We start from the raw sequence: 12,943 nt of genomic DNA, 5'->3' as shown, positions 1-12,943 counted from the left end.
TAGAAATGTGTTCATTAATGTTAATTCCTTTAAGGTCGAAACACAATCGCACAGAAGGACACCCAAAGTAGAATAAAGCTTGTTTTCAGGGGGAAAAGTCCTCACTGTTGAATGTTTTTCCCTTTCTTTTTTAAAATATCACAAAAGTTTACATTTTCTACAAGCAGAACCTCATCAGGACAAAGCAACCTCCCTCAGGTGGTCATTTCACCCCATGACCAGCAAGAGGCCGATCATATTTCCACTGATTCTCTGAGTCTGAACTTCAGCTGGAAATAATGTAAACCTTTGACAGTATATGATGAGAAACTGTGCAACAATATGATTTAAAGACATATTGATTCTTTCTTTAACACAAAAGCTGCCATGTCCAAGGTTATTAACGGCATTTATTGGTAATCAATGATAGAGACCAAAGTCGTGTCAGATTTCACTTATAAGTATAAGAACGCTTACACCTCCAAAGATCCAATAAATGTGTGGGAGAATATGAAAAAACTTTGCTGGTAACGATCAATAGTTTAAATTTCCTTCAGTATCAAAGTGATTAGGGACAGATTGTAGTAGATCCATCAGAGCTTTACAAAGTGATTTCAATCATGTTTCAAAAGAGCATTAATGTTACGGCCTCATAAAATTAAAATAACACTCAATGGGACCAAAACATATAAGAACGCCACACAATGTTTGCAAAAAGAAAAGATTATTCATTAAAAAGATGCCACTGAAAAGGAAAAAAGAGTTAATGGTTAAGCCATAGAGTTATGAACCAAAAGGCCAAAAGGAACAAAAAGGGGAAACAAAAGGGGAAAAAAACTCTAAGACAGATGAATAATAAGAAAAAACAAAGAAAGCAAACCATCCATGTGGCTGCTGCCCCCCAGAGTGAGAGCCTTCCTCCTCTCCCTCTTCATCCTCGACCTGATTAATCGTCCACTGGCCTGTGGAGGAGGACAAAGACGAAGGAGAAGGCGGGGAAATAGCAGCACACAAAACCCTCCAGGTGTGCCATTACCTGGCCACACATAACAATGAACAAAAATCAGCTGTCCTCCTCGTCCTCTCCTTTCAAAGCACTGCGAAGGCTCCTCCAGAACTCCTCCCTCCTCTCCTCCTCCTGAGGCCACTCCAGGTAGGTGGTGGAGCTCATGAGTTTGCGCAGCTTGCAGAAGCGTTTGGGGACGTTGTCCTTGGCCAGCGGCTCCAGCAGGATCAAGATGGCTGCGTCTCCCCCGGCGTCGAAGAGCCAGAAGTGGGAGAAGTCCAGCTCGTAGCGGCACCAGTCGGACTGCACAAAGTTTTCAGAGAGGACAAAGATGGTCCGCCGGCTGCGCTCGATGGCGCTCATGATGTTGTCCACAATCCACTGTCCAGGAATGAAGTCCCGCTTGTGGAGGCAAAGGGTTAAAGGCTGAGGGGATCTCATATCATCAGAGTCTGTCCCACTGTCAGAGAACAAAGAGTCAGATCATTAATTCTTTCCTTGGTCATAGAATTTGACTTAAAGCTCGAGCATAAACGCAGTAAGAAGGTTGTACACTCAAAATAGACTTTACTTTTTATAGTTCTTCAAAAGCTTCGAGTTAGAACTTGTACTGGCTTTATAGACACGTTTTGTGCCGCCAGCCTTGATCAGAAAAGGTTCCTGCAGACTAAACTGACGTCAAAAGTAAGCAGTAATTTAGATTTAGGGGCATTTGTCGTTAGAATCAGGTGAGGTGAAAATGGAAAGACATTCTTGACCCCTACCCAAAGATTAAGGTTAATTCCCTCTGTGGAACAATCATTCTGTTCAAGTTTTAAGTTTTAACTTTGATTTTCACCCACCTTTTAGTTAATTTTAGGCAACAAAGTGCTTGGTCAGCGCAAAGCAGACATGGTAAAATTATTCTCATTACTCCCTTACAACCCTTCAAGGGCACTCTTTACTTAAAGTTTCAACCCTTTAATGTTATTAGAGACTATAAAAACACTTTTTTAAAACTGTTTCAGGTTTAGGTTGCAAATCAAGACCAAAGAAGTGATCCTATATGGTTCCTAAAGAAAAAGTTCCAAAAAATATATGGATAGAAAGACATTAATAAACTTATATCAACATTTCAAATGTCCATTTCACCTGTTCAAATTAACAACAAGAACTGGAGCACACAAAATGACACAAACCCTAACCCTAACCCTAGAGAAAGTCTGTTTCTGGCTCATTCTTGATTGGTCCGAGTCCATGACATCACCTTTTGTTAAGCAGTCTGACCCTTGCTGATTGGCTAGAGAAAGTCACATGACTTTCTTCTGTTGCCATGGCATGCAGTGGTTTCATTTTAATTGTACCAAAAGTGATCAAATATGTTTGGTTGGACTATAAAGGCTTGTGTTGAGTACATATAGATTAGCTTTCCTAAGTCCCAATACTTTAGAATTAGTTCACATGAAGAAGAGCGACCCTAAACTGGATTAAGCGGGGCTGGAAAATGGATGGATGTAAATGATGAAAAAGTATTTTATTTGTAAGAAGAAAACCATGCAGGGATCGTGTTAAAGAACAAAAATAATCAGCAGAAACACACTAACCTTGGCTCCTCCAGCTCAGGAACCAAGAAGTTTTCCACCCAGCCAGCATCTCTTTCACTGTAGGAAACAAAGGCGTCAAAAGACAGCAACGCCTCCGAACTTTCTTTAGCTTTGCGCCGCCGGCGGACCTTGGAGCTACGCTTGGCCTTGAGCCATGCCCAGGTCATCTTTAGGTACCAAAAGGTGTGAAGTTTCCACAGCAGAACACATATCAGGATCCATACAAACAGAGCCAACCCACAGCTCAAAGACACAAACAAAACCCGCTGACACACAACGACAGAAAGGCGAACTCGACCCACGGGCTCCCCCTGCAGGTAGAGAGGGGAGTCGCAGACGTAGCTGTCCCCTTCATCTGTCAACTTCACGTCTCCATCTCCTTTAAACTGAGACCGGAGGAAGGTGACGAAGTCGCAGGAGCAGATGAACTTGTTCTGACCTGCCTGGAGAGTCTGGAGGCGTCTGTACGACCTGAGGTCTGAATGGCCGAATGTGTTCAGGGTGTTTGACTGTAAAACAAACGATGGGCGTCACACTGTGGAACACAGAGAAGGCTGGAAACCTTACATGTGACTGTTTCTCACCTGTATAGTCAATGTTTGTAGATTAGGGAAGAGTTTTCCTGAAGGCAACCTCAGAAACTTGTTCCCAGAGAGGTAGAGCTCCCTCAGAGCAGGCAGGGGCAGAGTGAAGGCACTGAGGTCGTTGTTGTTCAGATCCAACACCTGAAAACAATGAAGCACACAGGGAATACTTCTCATGTGATGGTGTCGGGACGTGGTGTCGTAATCTATCTACCTCCAGGGATGTGGGTAGACAGGGAGAGATGGTGGTGAGCTTGGCCCTGGAGATGTTGAGGAATCGCAGGGTGGAGGGCCAGGAGCAGCTGGAGGGCATGAAGCTGTAGCTGTTTCTGCTGATGTCCAGGTGGGTCAGTTTGGTGAGCTTAGCTACCAGTCGACTCACTGTGGACAAAGACTGGCCAGAGGTAGAGAAACCCTCAAACTTTAGGACTTTTAATGACGAGTATGTAACACTGATTTTAATTTGATGAAAATTCTTAAGACCTAAGACCTTGAATAAGGGAAACTGGCCTTGGTTCTTGAAGAGGTTTCAGCTCTGGTGAGTATGGGCTCGTAAGCAGAGAGGGCCTTTAAAGTGTCACTGGGTCACCTGCCAAGTGTTTGGGTGGTTCAAGTCATCCTTACCTGTGAGCTGGTTTACCTGTTTGACAGAGCATTTTTGGTTCTTGACTCCTACCTCAAACCATCGGTCTTTCTATCCAGAACGTGGACAGTTCTGAAAGCGTCTCCTCTGTATAGAGCTCCGCCCACTCCTCGCTGCACTGCATCCACTCAGTTCGCCAACCTCTGTTCTTGGGTTTGAAGTGTTTCTCAGTTTCTCTGAGACTCCTGCTTCATATGAAATTACAGTATGTTTGCACCTGTTCTTCTTAGCTTCTCGACCTGTGTGGTTTGGTCTATTTGTCTCTGCTGATTCCGCCCAGTTTGGGTATCCAGTGCTGATGCTCCTTTTGTTTTCCCTCAGCCTTGGTAGGTACACTCTCAGCCCGGCGATGTGGAGCTCTGATTACAGCCAGTTTGTGTTCTAGTGGATGGGAATGTGTGGGTTTCCTGTAAACCTCAGGGTTAAGACTTCCATCCTCTGCCTGATGTTGCTGTCCACCAAGTTGATGCTCCGTGAATGAAAGCCTCCACTTCTTGAGTTTAGATCTTGACCCAGCTGTCGCGCACATACCTGAACCAGTGCCTTGTTGTTGTTCCTTTGTATGAGCTCAGTGCTTTGCTTTCCACTTCCTCCATTTAAAAGATTATCTTTAGACAAAGTTACACTCTTTTTGAGAACAGTAAACATCTTCAAGAACCAAGAATAAGTCCAGTTGCCCTATTAAAGCTCTTAGGCCCACTTTTCAAGTTCCCCGCTTGCACCTTTAAAATGTTTCCGCTCATGTTTAAAACTCGGAGGTCCTTCAGTAATCCGTCTTTTTCACACAGCATACAGCCCAGAGTCAGGTCGGTCAGCAGGTTGTCAGACAGGTCCAGGTATTGCACAGACACCATGAGTTGGATTGTTTGACAGGAGAACAAAAACAACTGAGGGCAGAAGTCACAAAGTTACAACAGTTTTGTTAAGTAGGATTTGAAACGTTTTCCTCACTCTGCATTTCTATTTTTAGTGATTTTAAACACTTTGATCTAAAAAAAAACACAAATACTCTTTATTACAAAAACAGTTACGGGTCATTTCGGTTTAGTGGTCGATCAGATTTGTGTGAACAGGCGTCTAAAAGTGTGCGGAGTGGTGGATGAAGGCTGAGGCCAGACTTGAGAAACCTTATTCATGGATATGTTGATGATGATCAGCTGTTTGTAGCTTGGTGTTGGCAGGACATCGAATTATTTTAGACAACAGATTGCTCACAGAACTTTAAGCTCCAACTTTTATTTAAGAAATGTTACCATGACCAAACTGAACGTTTGAAATAATAGTTAACTTCCTCCCCAAATAAGATTAAAATCTTTTAATTGAGAACCTATTTCTGCCAGTAGGATGGAGATTTGGATGGTGTCGACCACTACTCCTCAATGCCCAAAAGAAGAGAGGCAGGATGAGAAATGGAAGGGTTGGGACAAAATAAAATGAGAACTTACAGTAGTTGCATATCTAGTTATTTATTTAAAAGTATAATTAGTTGCTGAAAGACTTCGTTATAAGGGCATATTTGAGACACTAAATCATTCATTCATCAAGCTTACCTTTGTTTTGAGATACTTAGTAATGATTGTGAGAAATGTTCTCTTCAGTTGGAGATAAAAAGTAAGAATATGAGACGGTTCAAGGTTTTAGAAACTATGTGAAGGTACTGAAATATCTGCAGTCTTTTTAAATATACAGTCAAAATAATGATAAAGTTACTGAGTCATTATTTGAGAAATTATTCCCATTATTTGAGTGACAAAACCCAGAGTGCTGAAGATTTTAATCATGCATCAACCAAGTCAAAGTGTTGGCAAAGTCTCACTTTAGTTTATAATGAAAGTAATTATTTTTGAGAAAGTTCCTCATTATTTTCCAATATGTGATCATAATTTTTGAGAAACGTTCTCATTCTTTACATACAGAACGTTGTTTTGACAACATTAACCAACCAATGGAAATAATAAACCTTACAAACCATATTTAATCTAATCTTCGCACATTGGAGTCCTTTTGCTGTGTCTTTGTAATGGACCAACAAGTTGGCCACCACTAAAAATCAAGATTTTTACCTTTGAGTCAATGAAGGACAGTTTTCTTTGGTATTGCAACAGAAAATTCATCTTTGCAGTCATGACGAACTTAAAAATATCCAGCACCACCAGTTTCCTGACGAAGAACTCGTCCATGCTTCTGTGATCGGTCCAGCTGGCATGTTCCAACCTAACAGAACCAAAAAGGAAAGTCCTGCTGGATAAAAATCACTCCCAAAGAGAAAGGTGATAAAGAAACTAAACCCTCTCTGAACTTTATGGTTTTATGTATCAGGACAAAAAAACCCTGATAAATACAACCTCAGATGAGTAGAACAAAACGTGACATATTACACTGCTCAGTGGTTTCTGCTGCCATCTAACCTGTATGACCTTGTTTTCTCCAGCCTAGCCCCTTGGATTTGTTTCAAACCTTTGCATGTTGGTGACCATTACCTATCTTTGGACCTTGCCTCCTTACCCAGCCCAGTATTGTGAGTCCAGATTCCTGTTTTTTCACCTAAAGAGATACCGAGCACCTTTTTTTTTTTACTCTTTTTGGATCACAGATTGGATTATTGTTTATGGACACCCTGGCTACAGACTCAGGATATCAGGTTACGTCACTCATCCTGTCGATGTCTTGCCTAACCCTCCCTCTCCGTTTACCTTCAGTGAAAGCAATCGGACCCCTAGTCTTTACAAATTTGTCTAGTCCTCATTTCATTACAATCATTACCTTTGAAGTCCCACCCACAGCTGTGGTTGAACCACAGAGTCAGAAGATGAGACCCAGGAAACCAGTTGTAACTCATGTCCAATGTAGTATGTCATTTGGTGATGTTCATCTGAGGTTGTATTCCATTAATTTTGAGACCTGATTTTGTTTTTTATATATAAAAGGTTTGTACTTTGGGTTTATAAGTCGTCTTACTGCTGTTGCTGCTGTTTGCTCATGTCTGAAGTTATCAACTGAAGTGATTCATTTGTAGTCCTGACCTCCCACCAAGTGTTCAGTGCATCTACCATGTAAGGAATCAGCCATTTGGTGTCTGAAATTTTAACTGTAACCTTTTATGCACTAGAGACTCTGTCTCTAGACACACTAGACTCTATCTCTGCACTTTATCTTTCTGCACTTCCTTCTATGCCTGCACCCTATCTCTACTCTGTCCCCTCTGACAGAGTCGGACTCCTGGGTTCCTTCTATGTAGCTTATTGTTAGCTTTTTATAGAGCTGTTATATCTTCATTTGTAAGTTGCTTTGGATAAAAGCGTCTGATAAATACAGAAACAGAAACAAACATAAACATAAACAACAAACTGGTCACATAGCACAATGATGGTGTACAAAAGCTGTACATAGACTGAACTATACCATCACACATTGTGGATGTAGTCAGCAGCTAGCATGAGTCAGCAGCTAGCATGCTAACGCTGTCATCCACAGCTCATTGCTTTCGTTCCCTCCTTTTTCTTTCTGGGTGTTAGAAACTAGATTTTTTTAAATCTAACTGATTTATCTAAACTGTAAACTTCTTAGGTGCACATTGTAATGTAGCTTGTTTTTAAAACATTTGTAATTTAGCTATAAGAGTGGCTCTAAAAACAGTTTACAAGCTGCTCTCATTGTGCAGTAACAGTTTGCAGTCCATGCTTCTGTGGGCGGATACATCCAGAACAAGAAAAGGTGCACAGATTTGTCAACTTTTATGTCAGTGTTGCAGAGGCAGATGTTAATTACATGTACTGAACCAAAAACAGCTAATTCGTTCTGTCTATCTTCACAGATTCAGCATAGACCCACCCAGCATTTATATCGTGTTGCGATCAAGAAGTGTCAGAAATTAATCAATAGCTGGTTCCCCCTATCCCTTGCTGAGTCCTCTATATATTTTACTTGAAATAAACACTGCTTAATGCTGGTTCTGGAGGTGCTTAAGTTTTTCCCGTGATGACAGAAAACTATGTTGTAACAGCAACTGTTGAGGTTGCAGAGAATCACACCGATGCATTGGTTTCCCACCTGCCTTCGCCTGTCAGAGTTAGACCATCTACAGAAAGGGTGGTCAGCGGCATGCCATCCGACACCACCAGGAAGCCAACCAGTGCCTCATCAGATATAGAAAGGTTTTGGAGGGATAAAGACCTGAAGAGTTACACCACAAGAAAATGTCATCGTTGGCTTCTCTTTCAAAAAGGATGTTTTGGAATATGAGCTTCAACAGCAGAGAAGGAGATTTGTGGTACGACCTGACTCTCCCCCTGGCTGACTCTCTGAGGGGCTGAACGGACAGATTCCCAATCAGATGGAGGTCTTTCAGAATAACAGACGTTTCAGGGTACGACACGTCAGCGAGCACGGCAGAGGCCAAAGGCACGTTTGTTAAAAAAGGACCGTGAAGGCTTAAAGTGACCCGACCCAGAGGCCAAATGTCAGCTAAAGCTCCGGAGTCATAACTGTAGAGAAAATGAAAGTCAGAGAAAGTCACAAATTGTTTCATACACAATTAAAATAAACAGAAACAGGTGAAACCTGGACAGGTTGTTGCCGTGCACTGTGAGCTCCTCCAGCTGGGTGACTCCACACAGATCTCCTCTCCTCAGCTCCTCCAGGGCAGGACCTCCAAACGCCAGCCTCCTCAGTCTGATGAGTCCGTAAAACACCGATGGAGAACCCAGATACCTGGAGGAGAGCCGGTGAGAAGACAAGAAGCTGCACTGAGGCACACCTAGACATCAGGTTTAATGTGACTGTATCTGCCTGAATTACAGGACATCTGGTTAGGATGGGCTTCAGGGCTGATGCAGAACATGCTGGAGGGATTATATACCCCATCAGGCCTGGGAATGAGTCTGGATCCCCCAGGAGGATCCCAAAGGAATGTCTTGGTTTCCTTGCTGGATTCGTTGCCTCCACGACCCGACCTCAAATAAGTGGAAGATAACGGATGGATGCTCAGAGTTCACCCAGCTGAACTGGGCTCCTCACCTGTACGGGTTGTTGAGCAGGTTGAGGCGCTGCAGAGCTTCCAGCTTCCTGAACCAGCTGTGGTTGAGAGCAGGCAGCTGGTTGTTAGACAGATCCAGCTCCTCCAGACTCCACAGAGAGTCGAACGCCGACGGATGGATCACAGATAAGCTGTTACCTGGAGGAGAGTGAAACTGACGCTTAAACACGTCCTACATTTAACAAAACCACGGTGAGGCGGTAAGTCCTATTGATGTTACCACGGAGATCCAGAACCCTCAGCAGCCTGTGACCTGCCAGGTCGTCATCCGTCACCACGGTGATGTTGTTGAAGGAGAGGTCGAGAGCCAGGGCGCGATCCGTTACCAGTGGAACATGCATGAATCTGCTGTGGGAGCAGTTACAGAAGAGCTGCAGGTTGCAGCGGCTGCAGGACGACCTGCCATCGTCTGCGTTTAACCTCTGACCCCGGCACAGGGTGACGGACAGGAGGAGGAGGAAGGTGCAGCAGCAGCAACTCGGTTGTCCCATACTGTGGACCAAAGATGAGCAGAATTGTATGAGAGAGGTGGCATGAAAAGACGGACAGATGATGCTGGTGTAGTGGTAAGATTGCCAGCTTTCATGTGGGTGATTTCAAATCCTGACGCCTCCCCCCCCTGCATGACAGATACTACCTCCTGTAGGGGTCCTTAGGCAAGACCGCCTTACGCTACCTGCCCACCTGGGATATGAGTATAAGTCCTTTGGATAAAACCGTCACCTTACGCTGCATAAAAAAATTGGGTGGATGCACTGAAACAGGAAAGTGAGTCAGCTGAAAGTGTGAGTGAACGCTCTGTGACACAGAAGTGAAAGAAAAGCAGGAAGGAAGAGTGGCGCAAGCAGAGGAGGCGTAAAAAACAAGTGGGCTGACACAACAGTGTAAGCTTGCTTCAGCCAAACCGAGTTGACCTGGAGTACCGGGAGTTTTCCAGGTGTTGGAATAAGGAAGAAAAGATAATGCCGTGTCAAATCTACTGCTTTCTGACCTTATCAGGCTGTGTGGTTACTGGCCCAGGTTGTGTAGGTGGCCGGGGGGCGATGATTGGCTATAGTCTTGTGCATCCCTAGATAATTAGGGTTTGCCACCTTCCATGTGGGAGACATGGGTTCAAATCCCCTGCATGAAAGGTACTGTCTCCAGTGGGGGTCCTAAGGCAAGACCCCCTTAGCCTACCTGCCTACCTGTAAGTCGCTTTGGATAAAAGCGTCTGATAAATGCATAAACATTTTTACTTTTCACGCTCAGACTGCTGTGAAACTAAAGTTGCAGCCAGTAGAGTTCCAGATATGACGCCGACATCTTCCTCACATACCCGGCTTTTTGTTTTGGGCCTCATACATCTGAAAATATCTCATTCAGTGAGCCGTTAAGATGTGCAGGGGGAATTTATCTCACTTTGCAAGGTTATCCAGCCCATTTTATCCTTCATATGATGCTGCATTCCCTGTACCTCAGAAATGGGAAGCTTAAACTTATTTTGCTTTGATGTTTATATCAAGTTTCATCATTTCATGGTTTAATTAACTATTTAATTTAACGATTTAATTAATTAATTATTTAATTGATGATTTATATCCTGTCAAAGACAGTGTAATTGTTGGAAAGTACTTAGAAATTCTAATTTCCCAGTTGTGATTTGAATGCACCAGTAAAACACAACAAAGAACAGACTGTTTTTGAGTTTTTGCAGTTGATATGTGAGTTTTCACTGGTTTTATTAATCTTCCAGCAGCTGTTCAACACCTGGAGCCAATCCAGCTGTTTATGGTCCTGATGAGGGGAATGTAAGTATCTCTGAATGAAACTGCCAGTCAAGTATTTCTGGATGGTTTCTGGTCTGACTTCTCAGGATACTTAAGGCTCATTAAGTGCTACAGATCTAAAAAAAAAAAGAGGCAGAGTCTGAGATAAAAAGTGTAAAATGATCCTCTTTAATAGAGATTTGAATTAAAGGAAGAGTAAGGAGCTGCTGTACTTTCTCTGTGTTTTTTTGTTTTTGTTCTTTTACCAAAGCAGACCCTGGAGAGTTGCATCAGCTTGTAAAAAAAACCAGAACTGTTTCCTTTAAATCATGTTGAAATCCATCCTTGAATGGTTGCAAAACGTAGCTGTTAGAAACATTCTCTTAAAATTAGGCTCAGAGTCGCTGGATACGATTAACACAAAACATTTATTTCTTGCAAGAAAGAGACAAATCCGCACAACCTGTCGGGAAGATGGCTCAGAGTTGTTTCCCGGACAAAATGGTGCTCCAGCTATTTATGTTGCTTATGCTTGCTGATCACACAATGTTATGGGAAAAAGGCATTTCTCACCAGTTAATATTATGGGAAAGACTAGTACAAGAGTCAAAACACTTTTGCTTGAATCATAGAAGAGGAAAAGATGGAGGGACTCTTCTGTCATAGTATAACTATATAATTTTTCCAACAGTAGCCATGAAGCGGGCAGACATGTCAGCAGATTCACCTCCAAATAGAACCATTTTCACGATATATGAACTCATTTGGTAGGTTTTTGATCCATGTGAGCCTGTAAATGTTCAGAAGCAAACCAGCAGAGCCACAAGGATGCAGTGACCTCAGCATCATATCTGCCTTTTGTTTCACAGCAACCAGAGAACTGAAAGCAAAAATCCAAGAGCAGAAGTTTTGTGAGTGCACAGAAGAAGCATGAATGGAAGGAGAAGGACTCGATCTGGGAGCTGAAACACAGTTTCGAGGTGAGGCAGAGCATATTTGCGTTAGAAAGTGTGGGAATTTGGCTCTCAAGATGAAAAATTACGCTTTGAAAATGACATTTCTTTGCACCCAACTGTGCTTAGTTTTATGACTGAATGTAAACGGATGTTGCATGTTTCAGACCAGAAAACTTCAAACTTTTGTGCCATCTCTGCGAGGGCTGAAGCGTTACGAGCTGCTGTCGGTTCAGCTCGGGGGCACAAAGCAAGAAAAGGCGGCAGAAAAAAAGCCTCGAGCATAGAAGGCAACAAACTGTATTACTGTTGCCTAAAGATCACGGCCACGAGGCCTTTGGGAAGCATCTGAGAGAGACAGAGGTGAAGTTTACCGACCCTTAGATCCAGATTTGCATCCACAAATTGTAAGCAAATTTTCCAAAACTCAACTTTGTAGAAAATATTCGGATGGCTTGTGTTCCGGATAGGAGTGAAAAAAGTACACTGCTGCAGGTTTAGGGTTAGAATAACACCTGGAGCTGCGTTCTCACGTGATCACTAACCGAAACTGAGCTTTCATTAAGCTTTTCTCATGCTCAAGTTGAACATGCACATCTAAAAATGTTGATGCAATCACAAACCTGTGAGAATGCAAACAGAATAAGTGCCCTGGCTTAAAAGTAATGAGACATTAACCAAAACTCTGTCAGGGAATCTAAACCGATGCCCTCGTGTTGTAGCCCTCATTTGCACACGTTTTTCTCTAGTTTTGTGAGACAAATGGCCTCCAGGTGTTATTACTGTGCTGTTAAATAGAGAATGAACTTAAATATAATTACATATATAAAGCATAAAGCACGTAAATGCCATAAGTTGCACTTATTTTTTTTCACAAGTCTGTTGTCTTACCTTTCTTTTAGCCGAGCTGAAGCCTGATAACAGAGGAACTGAGGAACTGAGAAAGACAATAGGCTGACTTAAGGAGGTATTTTTATCCTCTAAGGGAGGAACGAAGAACTCAGTGACACTGGAGGACAACTGACAGTTTGAAAAGAGGTAGTGACTGTACGCTGAGAAGACTATAAGTGGTGATCTGTGTCGAGGCTTCGAAGCGTGCGGCGAGTAATTTATAGACGTAGTGAAGCCATGTTGTCATTTCAGTCACCAGATGCTTTACATTTATTGTCCACTTGATGGCGCAGTCGAGCAACTGAAGGCTTCATCAAAGTGTTTAACTTCAAAAGCTGTTCCAGAGGTCAAATTTTGTAGGTTTGGAAAACACACTTAACTCTCAATTAAAAGCCTTTCGAAGAAAGTGGAAAATAAAGCAAATGAGCAAAATAAACTGTTCCTCCGACCCATCCAGGGTCATTGCCTCTCGTCCAATGGCAGCTGGGATAGGCTCCAGCCCCCCGTGCCCTTGAATTGGA

General features: G+C 42.8%; 1 protein-coding gene across 1 annotated transcript; it reads right to left on the bottom strand.

Annotated features, from left to right (window-relative positions):
* Positions 1 to 236: 236 nt before the first annotated feature.
* On the bottom strand, positions 237 to 12,505 carry LOC140281743 (toll-like receptor 2 type-2). The gene is made up of 12 exons (XM_072376232.1): positions 12,423 to 12,505; positions 9,051 to 9,322; positions 8,812 to 8,968; positions 8,356 to 8,505; positions 8,073 to 8,279; positions 7,846 to 7,968; positions 5,859 to 6,009; positions 4,518 to 4,682; positions 3,367 to 3,546; positions 3,153 to 3,293; positions 2,569 to 3,077; positions 237 to 1,445 (listed from the first exon to the last, which is right to left on the bottom strand). Exons 2-12 carry the CDS (start codon positions 9,319 to 9,321, stop codon positions 1,043 to 1,045), a joined length of 2,457 nt encoding a protein of 818 aa, XP_072232333.1. The 5' UTR covers position 9,322; positions 12,423 to 12,505; the 3' UTR covers positions 237 to 1,042.
* Positions 12,506 to 12,943: the final 438 nt, after the last annotated feature.

Source organism: Leuresthes tenuis, unplaced genomic scaffold (assembly GCF_036924035.1).
Source record: "Leuresthes tenuis unplaced genomic scaffold, fLeuTen1.0.hap1 SCAF_22, whole genome shotgun sequence".
Lineage (NCBI taxonomy): Eukaryota > Metazoa > Chordata > Actinopteri > Atheriniformes > Atherinopsidae > Leuresthes > Leuresthes tenuis.
Note: the sequence above shows the minus strand (reverse complement) of the source record. Positions and strands in the feature narration are given on the sequence as shown.

Bases quoted from the DNA above. Each gene is read 5' to 3' on its own strand.
- LOC140281743 (XM_072376232.1), bottom strand. From the start codon at position 9,321: ATGGGACAACCGAGTTGCTGCTGCTGCACCTTCCTCCTCCTCCTGTCC. The intron at 7,969-8,072 runs GTCGTACCACAA...GTAACTCTTCAG, and splicing joins TCAGCCAGGGGGAGAGTCAG to GTCTTTATCCCTCCAAAACC. The intron at 3,078-3,152 runs GTGAGAAACAGT...TTTGTTTTACAG, and splicing joins TACAAACATTGACTATACAG to TCAAACACCCTGAACACATT.